The following is a 14722-nucleotide window of genomic DNA, read 5'->3' on the forward strand; positions in this document are numbered from 1 at the left end:
TATTATTGTTTTCATATTGTTTTTAATTTGTCGGCCTGGCAGGAAACCGTTTTGATCTGAATATATATGTTTGTTCAAGATTTTTTTTATTCTTTTGGCTATAATTGACATAAATATCTTGTAATCAGTATTTAACAATGAAATTGGTCTGTAGTTCTGTATTTGTTGATGGTCTGTATCTTCTTTGGGAATAAGAGTGAATATTGCTTCTGTCCATGTTTTAGGTATATTTGCCTGTTCTAGAGCCTCATTAAATATTTCCAACATCATCCCTCCCAGCATTTCTTGAGTGTTTTTATATAACTCCACTGGGAGTCCATCCGGGCCCAGTGTTTTGTTGTTGTTGTTTTTTTCCCATTGCCATTTCAAATTCTGTTTCCGTCATCGGTCTATTTAGTATTTCTTGTTGTTCCTCCGTAATTTTAGACAAGTTTGTTCCCTCTATATAATCTTTAACTTTTTCTTCTGCTATCTCTTCCTGACAATATAAATTTGAGAAAAACTTTTGTATAATTTCCTTTATATCCTCCCTTTTGTGTTGGGTTATTCCATTTTCATCTTCCAATTGATATATCATTCTTTTATCTTTTTCTTTTTTTAATCTATAGGCCAACCATCTACCCGTTTTATTTGCATGTTCAAAATAATTTTGTTTTGACATCTTTATTTTCTGTGCTATTTCCTTTGGGGTTGTTAAATTTATTTTATTTTTGACTATATTCCATTCCTCTTTAATTTTTTTTATTTTGGGGATCTTTCTGTAAATTTCTTTCTAACTTTTAAGTTCTTCCTGTAATTTTTCTTGTTGACATTTCCTTTCCTTCTTCTTCCTTGCATTATAAGCCATTGTCAGTCCTCAGATATATGCCTTTAGCGTGTCCCAGAGGTTTTGTATTGATGTATCTTCTTTTTTACTTACACTAAAAAATATCTTCAACTCACTTTCCAACATCTGTTTGTATTCTTTGTCTTTACATATATTTTGATTTAATGTCCATCTTTTAAATCTTTTTTGTCCTTTACATTTTATAGTTATTGGGATATGGTCTGTCCACTCATTTACTCCTATTTCTACTTCTTCCAATCCTGTCCGTATTTCAGCTTTCATCCAAACCATATCAATCCTGGATCAGGATTGATGTGGGTGTGAATAAAATGTATATTGGCTCTCTCCTCTATGCATTTCTCTGTATGTTTTAAAAGACAAATAAATTAAGAAGAGAAACGTTATAAATATATACATAAAGAAAAGACATTGGAGCAGATAAAATCAATCACCAGAATCCTTTGGATGAGTTGACAATTACCTTTTCAGTTGGTGGGTTGGAGGCTTGGAGAACGAAAATTGGTACAATAGAGCTACGATTCCAGACATTATTCCAGTAATCCAGTAGTCTCCTGGCTTGTAGTAATGGAACCATTCCTTTTCTTCTATGATCACCTTAAATGGACATTTCATCAGTGTACTGGCACAGGGAATTTGAGACAGAAACTGAAGCAGAAAAAGCTGGATATGCAGCAGCAGCAACATTTGACATACAGTATACTGCAGGAGATCCTTCCTAGAGTTCTTTCTTCAGCACAGAGTTAAATCTCAGAGATCATAAAAAGACCACAACTACAGTGAAGAAGGTCCAGTTTATCCCCAGATTTTGAAGAGCTATCTGCAATTTCAGCCTGCTATAGTATTTGCCCAGCTTTTCCCCAAACTCTGATCTCATCACAGGAGGCTGTTACAAATCAGATTATCACATGCTGTCTATCCCATTTGTTGTCACGTTGATTGGCCACTAATTGTGGTGGTGGAAATCCCATGAACCTTGTTCAAAGGAGAATAAATAATCATGATTGATCCCGGACCTCCGGACCTTCCGTAAAGCCCTGAAGATGTTTTTATTCCATCAAGCCGGCCTAGCCTAAATGGTTTTTTAATTGGGATTTTAAATTTTATGGATTTGGGGTTTTAAATTTGGGTAGCCAATGATTTAATTCTTTTAATTATCTTAACTTTTGCATTTGTATGTTTTTTAATTTTGGCTGTTCACCGCCCTGAGTCCCTTCTGGGAGAAGGGCGGTATACAAATTAAATTAATAAATAAATAAATAAATAAATGATTTTGATAATTAGAAGGGGAATTGGGAACGAGCCTTGGCCATAAAAGTGTGCCGTTGGAGAAAAGAGTTTTGTTTGATTCAGGAGAATAATTCTAATTTGAGAGTCGAGAAAGAAACAATACAGGGAAGTTTGACTGTTTTTTAGTCTCCAAACTTATTCTTGAGTTTGTAAAGATTTATGTGGAAAAACAGTTCAACACTCTTGAACTAGACAGTGGGCCATTATAATTCCTTCTTATTTTGTCTGGTGTGGATGAGGCCATCTTCTTCAATGAAGGTTTGATACTCTAGAATGGTTAACACCAGATCATGACATACTTAACAAACTATTGTTGTAGATGATGAGCTGCGGTGCCACAGTGGTTAAGTGCAGTACTCCAGGCTACTTCTGCTGATCACCGGCTGCCAGCAGTTTGGCAGATCAAATCTCACCAGGCTCAAGGTTGACTCAGCCTTCCATCCCTCTGGGGTCAATAAAATGTGGACCCAGATTGTTGGGGGCAATAGGCTGACTCTGTAAACTGCTTAGAGAGGGCTGTAAAGTACTATGCAGTGGTATATAAGTCTTAGTGCTATTGCTATTGGAGCCCCCTGTTAAATGTCTTGTATCTTTCAAAATGTAGAAGTGAGTATCAATGGTTACAAAGAAGATCTAGTTCAAATGCCCTGGGGCATTAAACTGAAACAATGGCCCGTTATTGACTTCTTCATGATAGCAATCGCAATAGCAGACTTATATAACCCCCAACAATCTGGGTCCTCATTTTACCGACCTCAGAAGGACAGAAGGCTGAGTCAACCTTGAACTGGTGAGAATCAAACTGCCAAAATGCAACAGCCAGCAGCCAGCAGAAATAGCCTGCAATACTGCATTCTAACCACTTTGCCTCCTCTTCCTCCTGATGTGATGACATTTGCTGTCTCTTATATAAGGTATCTAGTAGGGAACCAAGAGATGATGCTATATGAGTACAATGCCGCAATGGCTGAAGGTGAAGGGCTAAACAAAACTTGAGGACCTGAGCCCCGGGCCATTGCTCTATGACAGCGGTGGTGAAACTTTTACTCACCGAGTGCCAAAATATGACAAAACATGCTTAATGAATAGAATAGAATAGAATAGAATAGAATAGAATAGAATAGAATAGAATAGAATAGAATAGAATAGAATAACAGAGTTGGATCCAACCCCCTGCTGAGGCAGGAAACCATATAACATTTAGAATAGAATAGTTGGAAGGGATCTTGGTCTTCTACTCCAATCCCCTGCTAATGGGCATGGGGGGCAGAAAAGAAGATGTTTGAAGTGGAAACTTAAATTGACAAAAACCCAAAAAGAAAATTGACTTTTGAATAAAAATATTTGGAGAATTTAAAAATTAGAAGAAATAGCCCCAGAATTGGTTAAAGGATTGGAAAGAAAATAAGCAGATCCTTTTTTTTTAATGTTAAAGAAAAACAAAAGAGAAATTGAAATTTATTTATTTATTTATTTATTTATTTATTTATTTATTTATTTATTTATTTATTATTCGAACTTCTATACCGCCCTTCTCCTTTCGGACTCAGGGCGGTGAACAGCCAAAATAAAAAACATTTATACATAAAGTACAATTAAAAAATAAATTTAAAATAATTAGATAAATTTGGCCCGTAGTTTAAAATTTATCAATTTAAAATCCGTATCAAATTTTAAAACCAACCATAAAATCAAGACAGACCGGCTAACTGAAAAAAATAAGTTTTTAGGGCCTGACAAAAAGTCTGGAGGTCGGAGATCACTCGTATCTCTGGGGGTAGATTGTTCCAGAGGGTAGGTGCCACCACAGAGAAGGCTCTCCTCCTGGGGGTCGCCAGCCGGCATTGTCTGGCCGACGGCACCCTGAGGAGGCCCTCTCTGTGGGAGCAAACTGGCCGGTGGGAGGCTATTGGTGGCAGAAGGCGGTCCCGTAAGTACCCCGGCCCTAAGCCATGGTACGCTTTAAAGGTGATCACCAACACCTTGAAGCGCACCCGGAAGTCCACCGGAAGCCAATGCAGCTCGCGCAGGAGAGGAGTCACATGGGAGAGCCCCGTTGCTCCCATAATCCCCAGCGTGGTGCACTCTGCACCAGTTGGAGCCTCCGGGTGTACCCCAAGGGGAACCCCATGTAGAGAGCGTTACAATAGTCCAGACGAGAGGTGACGAGTGCTTGAGTGACTGTGCGTAGGGAGTCCCGATCCAGAAAGGGGCGCAACTGGCGTATCAGGCGAACCTGATAAAAAGCCCCCCTGGCCACGGCCGTCATATGCCCTTCTAAAGACAGCCGTGCGTCCAGGAGGACGCCCAAGTTGCGGGCCCTTTCCGTGGGGGTCAGTGATTTGCCCCCAATAACCAGCAATGGCGTCAGCTGGCTATACCGGGACGCCGGCAGTCACAGCCACTCGGTCTTGGAAGGGTTGAGTCGAATCCTGTTTCTCCCCATCCAGACCCGTACAGCCTCCAGGCACTGGGACATCACTTCCAAGGCAATTAAGCCCTGAAATAGAAGTGCTGTACAAAAAAAAAGGGGGGGGCATATTGTTTAATTTGGACTGGACTCTAAAACTGATATGGCATTTTCAAAGTTAAAAAGAAGAAAAGAGAAATTAGTAAAGACTGTTAACGTGGATTGAAACAAAATGGATACTTTGTCAGACTGCTGATTGGAATTGTGGATCGTAGAGAGACAACTTCAGGAGAAATAAGAACATTGCAATTCGGAACTTTTGTTTTGGAAAATTCTGAACTTTAATAGTGATAACAGTCGTGACAATTTTTGGGGAGGATTTCTTTGTCTGCAAGCGGCTTGACTTTGAAAAAAAAAGTGGAATAAAATGAAACTTTTAAATTGGAATAATATCAACCCTGAAAGAATAAAATGGTGCAGGAAATTAGAGAAATGATGAAAATGAAAGCAGAAATGATTAAGTTGTGGTTTTGAGGAATATATGGGGAAAGTTATTTGGTTTATTATTATCATGTAAAGAGAAAAGATGGCTACATAATTAACTGACTTTTTAAGAAGTTGGATTGTATGGAAATTGTATTAATTGGAATATTCATGTTTACATTCCTGGAATTTATATAATGATGGGTTTTAGAAATGTGAATAAAAGGGATATAAGGAAATATTAGGAATCATATTAGGTGAGATCTTAAATTTGAGGGGTACAACATAGATAGAAGGGAAAAATTGAAACTTGGTTAAGATTAGAGGTTAGGATGAAGGGTAATATTGGTTTCAAAAAAATAGAGAGAATAAATATTATGGCAAAAAGGAAGTATAGAAATTGTAAATTTAGTTGAAATGATTAAAACTGTTTAAATTTGTGAATCGGCCAATACTGTGTTCAGAAAAAATACATTGCATATTTGTATGTGTGTTTGTGTAAAAAAATTTAAAAAAACTTTTTAAAAAATAGCCATAGTCTTTAATTTAATCTAAAACCATATCAGAACATCTCTGGTCACAGTTTATCTGGCCTGGTTTCAGAAATTTTATTAATGTCATAATATGAACTCAGATTATGACAATTGAAGGATATGATTATTTCAAATAGTTTGAGTTGTTTTAGCAACCTTACTACTTAATTATTATACTACTCAAAATTCACATGGAATGAAGAAAGATAAGCAACAACACATGAAAAATTATTTCAAAGTATGTGATTTCATGCTGCATGTAAATGTACAAAAATAAAACCCAACACAAAGAAACTTAATAATTTTTTATCATCAGATGTTCTTTGGTGTTCATGGCAGGTCTGAGGATAATAATGTAGCATTTGGGGATAAAGATGCAGCCCAGTAAACCCAGGCCAGAGGCCAGGATGGAGAAAATCTGCACGGCTACCATGTATTTCCCCTTGGTGCTCAGATATGTGGGAACAAAGGAGATCCATACGCTACAAAAAACCAACATGCTGAAGGTGATCAGTTTGGCTTCATTAAAAGCCCCTGGCAGATTTCGAGCCAGAAATGCCACCAAGAAACAGATGGCAGCCAAAAAACCCATGTAGCCAAGAGCAGAGTAGAACATGGTGACAGAGCCTTCATTGCACTGCAGCAGGATATGTTCTGGTTGGGAATGAAAGTCAGAATCTGGGAATGGGGGAAAGACTCCCAGCCACATCATACAGAGGCCAACTTGAATACCAGAGCAGGATAAAACAATAGAGTTGGCCAGACTCTTCCCCAGCCATTTCCTCATGCTGCTGCCTGGCTTGGTGGCCAGAAAGGCCACCACCACCATGACAGTCTTGGCCAGCAAGGAAGACACAGCAACTGAGAAAACAATACTGAAAATGGTTTGTCGAAGGAGACAGGTCATTTTCACGGGGCGACCGATGAATAGAAGGGAGGTCAAGAAAGAAAGCAGGAGTGAAACCAGGAGGATGTAGGTGAGTTCACAGTTGTTGGCTTTGACTATGGGAGTGTCTCGGTATTTCATGAAGATTCCCAGAATAAAGGCGGTGGTTAGAGACAAAACGATGGCAAAGAAAGCCAGGATGAGTCCCAACAATTCTTGATAGGATAAGAAGCTTATATTTTTGGGGACACACTGATCTCGCTTCTTATTGGAATACTGGTCATCTGGACACTTTTCACAATGGGCTGCATCTGAGAAAAAAAAAGTTAACATGAATCTGTTTGTGCAGCTGCAGGAGCATGAAAACCGCATCAGGAATTAGTTACTTCATTTTCAAGGAATAATATAATATTTCTCCCCGGGGATATTCATACGACAGAACATTAGTTAAAATAATCAAACAGTCTTTTTAAAGGCTGAAGATGAATGTGATTATCAGTTCTCAAATCTTCTTTCCTAAAACAAAGTAAGAGAGTAACAACTGAATACAAATCAGCAACCTTTCATTATTTCTTTTAATACTCACATCATCATCCAAATTTGGCAATAGTGCCCAATCTTTGAAGTTTGTGGATGCCTTCAAGAAATGTAATGTTTTTCTTACTTATTGATCAAACCCCACCCCCCAAAAAAAACAAGATAATATATTGATTGTATCCTGATTTATTTATTTTTTGGAGTCACCTACTGTACCTTCTTGCTCAGAGAATGTTCCTTCCATACACAGAGAACACTCGTAGCAGCAAACTGGGGCTCCCTCTCTCACAAGCTTGGCATAACCCGGGGAGCAACTTTCTGTACATCTTGAATAAGGCACCATCTAAACATAAACAGAAAGATTACTCAGGTCAATGTATTAATTAGAAGGATTTACTGAAATCAAGTGTCTTCCAGAAGCTCAGAAACCAATTGAGCAAAATCAGTCAAGAAGTAATGGCATGAACTTTAATTACTCTACTTGCAAGGGGCAAATAAAAGGTCATTCTCTTTCTCTATCAATCTCCATTGTAGATCCCAAAACAGACTCATTGCCTCATTCTTTTTTCCAAAGGAAAATAGTTCCATTGCAAAAGGTGTTTCTCCTTAGGGCATGTATAAGAATGCTATAATTTACCATATTTTTCGGAGTATAAGACGCACCCCCCCCCCAAAAGAGGGTGAAAATTTGAGTGCGTCTTATACACCAAATGTAGCCAAAAATGTGAGGCACAGACAAGGCGATGGTCTATGGCAATCCTTGTAGCCTGGAACAGCTGATTGGGATTATTCTGGGAGACCAATCCACCTGACAATCAGTTCCTTGTGCTGAATCAGGCTGCAATAATGTGCTGTAGCTGACCTGGCTGTTCGTGCAAGGACTGTCAGAGTTTTCAGCAACAAGGAAAACACAAGCAGAGGAGAGGAGTTTCAGTTTCAGTTTTAGTTTCAGAGATCAGCACAGCATGCAGCTTTACAACAATTGACCTAACCCACGCCCAGGCTCCTTCCTTGTTGCTCACAGAGCAAATACTGTTTCAGTTTCCAAACAGCCCTCAACTCTCTCACACACTGACAGGATGCTAGCCAGATGAATACGGATGGATGCTGGTAGGCAGAGGCAGATTTTGTTTTTCTTATTTTCCTCCCACAAAACTAAGGTGCGCCTTATAGTCCGGAGCGTCTTATACTTCGAAAAATATGGTATATATATTTTTCTCCATCTTTGCTTTCTCAGGAAACCTCTAATATCTAGCTTTCTCTAGAGTCCCTATCTTTCTCTCCTACAACTGATCATTGTATCATCAAATGTAAATTACTTTTTTAGCTGCCCACATTTCCTTCACCACATTCTTAGTGATATCTTTCTCTTATGCAATTCAGTGGGCTAAACCCTTCATATTCTGGATTTTCTCCCAAAGGTGCTTTTTCAAAAGACAACTGATCTTTGTTTTCCCTTGAAGATGTTTCTCTTCTCATTCCAGAAGCTTCTTCAGTTCTGACTGAATAGTGGAGGATTTATATTCCTTTCAGTCATTTGGTGGCTAGTAATCTTTCTGAAAGTTGTTGAGGCCACTTAACATTTATCTGTGCCCTCAAGGTCATGTCAGTAGTGCAAATGGGTGTGGAACATTCCTGCAATTGCTGAATCTATATCCTGTTTACAACACAGTCTTTTCAGTGGTTCCAAATCTTTCCATCATCCACCATTCAGTCAGAACCGAAGAAGCTTCTTAGATGAGAAGTGAAACATCTTCAAGGGAAAACGAAGTCCAGGTGCCTTTTGAAAAATTTGATGTACTATATAATTTGATGTACTATAAATTGTGGCAATATATTCCAGTTTAATAATGTAGATTGCAAATCCCACAATACAATGCAGCAGGTTCCAGCGTGTGATAGATTATTGTAAAACCTCTAAAGTAAAATGATATCTAATAAATTAATGAGGCTTTAAGTTCTCTTATTTGGAAGTTATCTCAGTTGGCCTCAATAAGAATTATTTCAAGCAGAAAAAATTCTACATATGGAGATAAATAGAAGAGCAAAATACAAGCAGCCTCAACTACTTTGTTAAATAAAGTTGGCCATTGGATGGCGCTTTGATTGACAGAAATCTTGACTTCTGAGGAGGCTTGTCTTTCTACATTCCCAATTTTCACCCCCACATCTGATTTGTTCAAAACGGATGTCCACTGCATGATATCAAAGTCTCCAACAGGAACTCCATTTTCATCAAAAGAAATCCCATCTCTGGAAATATTGTGATGTTGGAAGTTTCTCAGGAACCTATGAAGCTGCAGAAACATAGAAAAAACATTACAGTTTGAGCCTTTATTCAATATTTTTCCTTGCTATTATTCTGGATTGGAGGTACTCTGAATAATTCCACCTCTTCAAATCACCACTGCAGTCTGAAGCAGATCAGTTCAGCATTTCATGGGAAGTTTCTTTCAGTCATTCTTCAGGAATTTACAGCTCTTTTTCAAATACCGTATTTTTCGGACTTTACGACACATTTTTTGTCTCCCAAAATGGGGTGAAAATGTCTGTGCATTTTATAGACCTAATATTGAAGAAGGCTCACCCCAAAATGGGCTGAAATAAGCCCTGAAAATGGGCCAAAAAATGGCTGCAAAAGGGCCAAAAAAAAAAAGGGCCAAAAATGGAGCGTGTTGAGGCCAAAAACTTTTTTTGTTGTTTTCCTCTTTTAGGTGTGTCTTAAAGTCAGGTCTACCTAATAGTCTGGAAAATATGGTTCTTTTTCAAATATTTATCTCACATTCTTGAAAATATAGTATAGGTAACACCACCATCAGGTGTCTTTGTAGCTGTCTGACAAATTATATTCAACATATAGTCCTCAAGGGAACCTCATCCACATGGAGGGAAGTAAGCAATGGGGTACCCCAAGCTTCCATTTTAGGCCCAGCACTCTTCAATATCTTCAAAAAAGATGTAGGCAAGGGAATTGAAGGGGAACTCATCAAATTTGCAGATGACACTAAGCTGGAAGGAATAGCCAACATCCCAGAAGACAAGCTCAAGATCCAAAAAGATCTTGACAAATTGAACATGGTCTTCTACCTAACAGAATGAAATTCAACATAGATAAAAGTAAGGTTTTATACTTAGGCAAGAAAAACCAACAGTATAGATATAGACTATGGGAAACTTGGCTCAATGCCGGTACCCATGAGAAGGATCTTGGAATACTAGTGGACAATCACTTAAATATGAGCCAACAATGTCTGGCAGGAGACAAAAATGCCAATGCAATCCTAGACTGCATTAGTTCTGGTCAACACAATACACAAAAGATATTGAAATTCTGGAAGGACTGTAGAGATGAGCAAAAAGTGATTAGAGGGCTGGAGGCTAAAACATACCAAGAACAGTTACAGGAATTTGGTATGTCTGGTCTAAGGAAAAGAAGAACTGGGGAGACATGATATCACTTTTCTAATATTTGAGGTGTTCCTATAATAGTGGGTTGGACTAGAAAATCTCTGAGATCTTTCAAAATCTTATTCTATGTTTTATGTTCTATGTTTTGCTGCTTCACCATTGCAGCCCCATCTGAGGCAAGACCATTTGCAGATATGGGAAATCTTGTAATGGGAGAAGGCAGAGAATACAATTTTGCCATCAGTCCTGATCAAGATAAAGTTAGCGGAGCTTAATGTTGCACTAGGAATGTGAAAAAATTGCATAGTGATGTTATCTCTTTCAAAGAATAGCTATGGAAACATATCCATTAGTTCAGGAGATGTGTGGATGAACCTTTTGTTGCCCCCAGAAGATGCTTTGATTAATATCTTGTTGCTATGTTAGAAAATTTTAGCTAGCAAAGTTCAATCTTAATCCAGAAAAAACAATCCATCTGAACTCCTTAGCTTGGAGACTATATCACTTGTGATCACAATAAAAGGTTGAGGATTGCTTGAATATTCTGATGCTTGTTTAGTTTTGAAAATTAAGTTGTCACCATAGAGCTATTTCTGTCACAAAAGCATCCCAAACTAGTACAATTTGTTTAACTTTGTAAGATTTTTCTCTATCATCTCTCTCTAACTCACCATCAGGGTTCCAAGTAATACGCCCAGAGCAAACAGGACTCTGAGGCAAGCAGGTTCCTCAAATATCAGTTTTATTGGACATACCATATAGGCACAGGCTGGTGAAAACTGACTCTAAATGTTCCCACAGTTTTCACCTAATTAAAAGTAAAAGTTTTCAACCCCTTTCCACACAATCAGTCACATGGTCCAATCAAGGTGTCATCTGGTTGCCTGGTGACTTCACTCATCCTCCCTCTGGCCATTGTTGGGAATGTACTTGGTTCCCAGGAGAAAATATTTTGTTTTGGCTACAAAATCCCAGCTATCTCTATTTCCCCCCTCCATATCCCTCAGCTCCAGTGTCGCAACACTGAAGCCTCGGTCAGGTCAGCTTCAGGATTGACACTCACTCTCAAATACCACAAACTGGGCAACTGCCCTTTCTACATCTAATTTAATATTGAGGAATTGGAAGGGGAGAATCAGTGGAACTTCAAGGGAGAAGACTTGCCTGCCATGGCTGTACAATCTGGGGTGGTTGATGGTCTCCAACTTGCATTCTCCTCTTACTCCGTTGGGAGGAAGAGGCAGCACTGAGGATCCAGGCCACAATTTGAATTATTTGGGAAATACTGGAGGAATCCTGAGACAGGATTCTTGTAATCACATCATTGGGTGGGAATTCCCAATTCTCTTTTTCTCTGCATTTTTTCCAAATTTTCTTAGATAACACAGGACTTGTATAAGAACATTGGAACGCTTCCTTTCCATACGATATGACTGTAGATGCATAAGATTTAATATCATCATACTGAGTCCTTCTCTTTGTCTGGATGAGGAAGGAAAACAAAGCATATTTATTTTGGAGATCAAGCAAGCGATTAAAAATACTTACACTTAAAGCTGTCAAAGTTGTTGCAATCCACACCCTTCCCACAATGGATGTATTAGTCGTATCAATCATTTGTATTATTGCTGTTAACATTCCCGAGGCCTGAAAATCCAGTTGGCATACTATAATTTTTATTTGACTCTTGATAAGAGAAAAGAACATTTTCCTTTTTTCTTGCATGTGAGTTTCTCCAGTACTTGTCTGCATATTTCCTTCTGGGACGGTTCCTGAAAGGACAATGCAAATCCCATTTTTTAGAGCAAGAACTTCCAAGCGTCTTTTGAATTTTTCTCCTTTTTCATTGTCCCGAGAAAGGAGGCCAATCCACATCCATTGGAACTGCAGGAGCAGATTGACAATTGCTGAGTCAGGAGGTTCTTGGTTTGGGGTCATCCGATATGAAAAAGGAAAAGGATGATTTTGCTCAGCCATCTGGTTGGTGATACTATAGTTGATCTAAGATGAAAGAGAAGGTATTGGTAGTTTGTGCCAGTTTTAATGATAAAGGTCAGTTGGTAAATCTGAGGGCCTTTCCACACTGCTGAGAGACACTTCAAATGATGCTGCTTGAATTTTGCTAGTTCCCTTGATGTTCTGTCCTGTTGTTTTTTATGCTCCCTTTGAAACCAGGGAGCTCTGAATTATCTGTGGGTGATGTTCATTGGTGGTCCTCATAGAGCTCACCCTTCTGGTCACATTAGAATGCTGTGGGTCACCCATCCACTCATTCAATTAGTCAATCAGAATAGAGCTGGAAAGTCTTCTAGTGCAACCACATATTTGTGTCTGTGTGTTTCTGTAACCATGTGCTTTGTGCGCATGCACAGCATTCAAAATACACCAATTTTAACATCTACAGCTTACCTTCTAGGGCAGCCCCAGTAAGTAAAACAGCTGAGGCATGGAAATCCACCATACCACGCAAATCAGCTGAGCTGAGAAACACGGAAGTATAGGACAGGATAGGGTGGGGGCAGGTGACATGGACAGGGACAACTGATCGCCAGAACTACCGGTTCACTAGAACCGGTCTGAACCGGCAGCAGCCCAGCACTGTATGTATATAGACACACACAACCACACACACACACACACACACACATATGTATATACACACATGCATACTTTGTGAATTAAAAAGTCTTTCAGCTCTTCTAATATTTACTCTCTGATTTTCAAGTTATTTGGAGAAATATATACAAGTGCTGCCTTCTAAGCAAATCTGAACATTTTACAACATGGAATTAATTTCATTTGGCTTTATACCTGTGGAATTTTATAGATGTTCAAGACATTGGAAATATGATCAAAGAGTTCAGAATCCATATCTTCAAGAATCGCCAGCAGGTTCTTTTGTCTTCCACATCTGTAGTTTGGGATGTTCTCCTGTCCTGTAGACAGCACATCCAGCATGGCCTCATATGTCATTCTTGCACTGAAAAAGGTCTCATAGATGTTGTAGCCCAGGGTGATGTTGGGTAAGGGCCTTGAATTCTGGTTGACTTCATGAACAGCCAATAAGAAGGGCAGAATGTGGTAGAAGATGTTCTCACTGCAACATAAGACCTCTTTTTTTGCTCTATATCAACGATTTATGTGATAAATTTAAAAGGAATTGCGTTCTTTTTTACCGATGACATAAAATTATTCAATTTTACAGATAATTCTGTTGTTTTGCAAAATGATCTCAACTACGTTTCTGAATGGTGTCTGAATGGTCATCTATTTGGCAACTTCAAATTTCGATTAACAAATGCTCTGTCTTACATATTGATAAATGTAATCAGAATGTCAAGTATAAGATAGGTGGCATTGATCTAGGAGATGACCCTTACCTCGTTAAAGAACTAGGTGTACTTATCTCAGACAATTTATGCTCCAAAGCTCACTGTAAAAGCATTGCTAAAAAATTTCTCTAATAGAGTTGTCAAAGTCTCGAATGCCCTACCTGATTCAGTTGTCTCAGCTACAAATTTTCACAGTTTCTATCACAAATTAACTTCCATGGACCTTACGTCATGCTTTAAGGGGTCAGTAGAGGGAGCATGCATAGAGGCACTAATGTCCTATCGTCCAGGGGTAAAATTCAGCAGGTTCTGGAGAACCAGTAGTGGAAATTTTGAGTAGTTCGGAGAACTGGCAATTACCACCTCTGACTGTCCCCAGATTATGGTGGGAATGGGATTTTGCAGTATCCTTTCCCTGGATTGGGGTGGGAATGGAGATTTTGCAGCATCATTCCCCTGCCACACCCACCAAGCCATGTCCACCAAGCCACTCCATGGTCACCAAGCCACGCCCACAGACTGATAGTAAAAAAATATTGAATTTCATCGCTGCTATCGTCCCTGTCATTGTATATTTATTCATTATTCTTGTTCTCATTTTTTTTTTGACAAATTCCAGTAAAGAAAGAAATATATCTTCAGTTTGGATTTTCATGAAAGCAAGTCATATTTACTGTAGCTTCATATCTATATAGTGCAATGCCAAAAAGATAATCAACTTCTCATTATTCTTGTCAGGGTTCCAACGGATGCCCTAATTAAATAATGAGCCATGAGCCAAGCTTCAAAAGAAATCCAGTTATTTATTAGGAGCTTCATGTCAGCACATTCCCAAGTGAAGCCAACTCTGGCCCCACATAATTTACGCCCCAATCATGACCCTGTTTCCTCCATCCCTCCAGGGTTTGTCATCAATCACATTCACCAATGGAGCAATTTCACAGGTTGTAGAGATCGCTCCTCTCCAGCCGCTGCGGTAACCCTGGGATACAGCCTTGA

General features: G+C 38.9%; 1 protein-coding gene across 1 annotated transcript; it reads right to left on the reverse strand.

Moving 5' to 3' along the window:
• Window positions 1–5855: 5855 nt before the first annotated feature.
• LOC139310123 (vomeronasal type-2 receptor 26-like) lies at window positions 5856–13956 on the reverse strand. Its single transcript, XM_070934280.1, has 6 exons — window positions 13952–13956; window positions 13203–13515; window positions 11556–12392; window positions 9053–9280; window positions 7200–7326; window positions 5856–6757 (listed from the first exon to the last, which is right to left on the reverse strand). Exons 1-6 carry the CDS (start codon window positions 13954–13956, stop codon window positions 5856–5858), a joined length of 2412 nt encoding a protein of 803 aa, XP_070790381.1.
• Between the last annotated feature and the right edge of the window lie 766 nt (window positions 13957–14722).

This window comes from Pituophis catenifer, unplaced genomic scaffold, assembly GCF_029215685.1.
Source record: "Pituophis catenifer annectens isolate HBS135680 unplaced genomic scaffold, rPitCat1.0.hap2 SCAF_2, whole genome shotgun sequence".
Classification (NCBI taxonomy): domain Eukaryota; kingdom Metazoa; phylum Chordata; class Lepidosauria; order Squamata; family Colubridae; genus Pituophis; species Pituophis catenifer.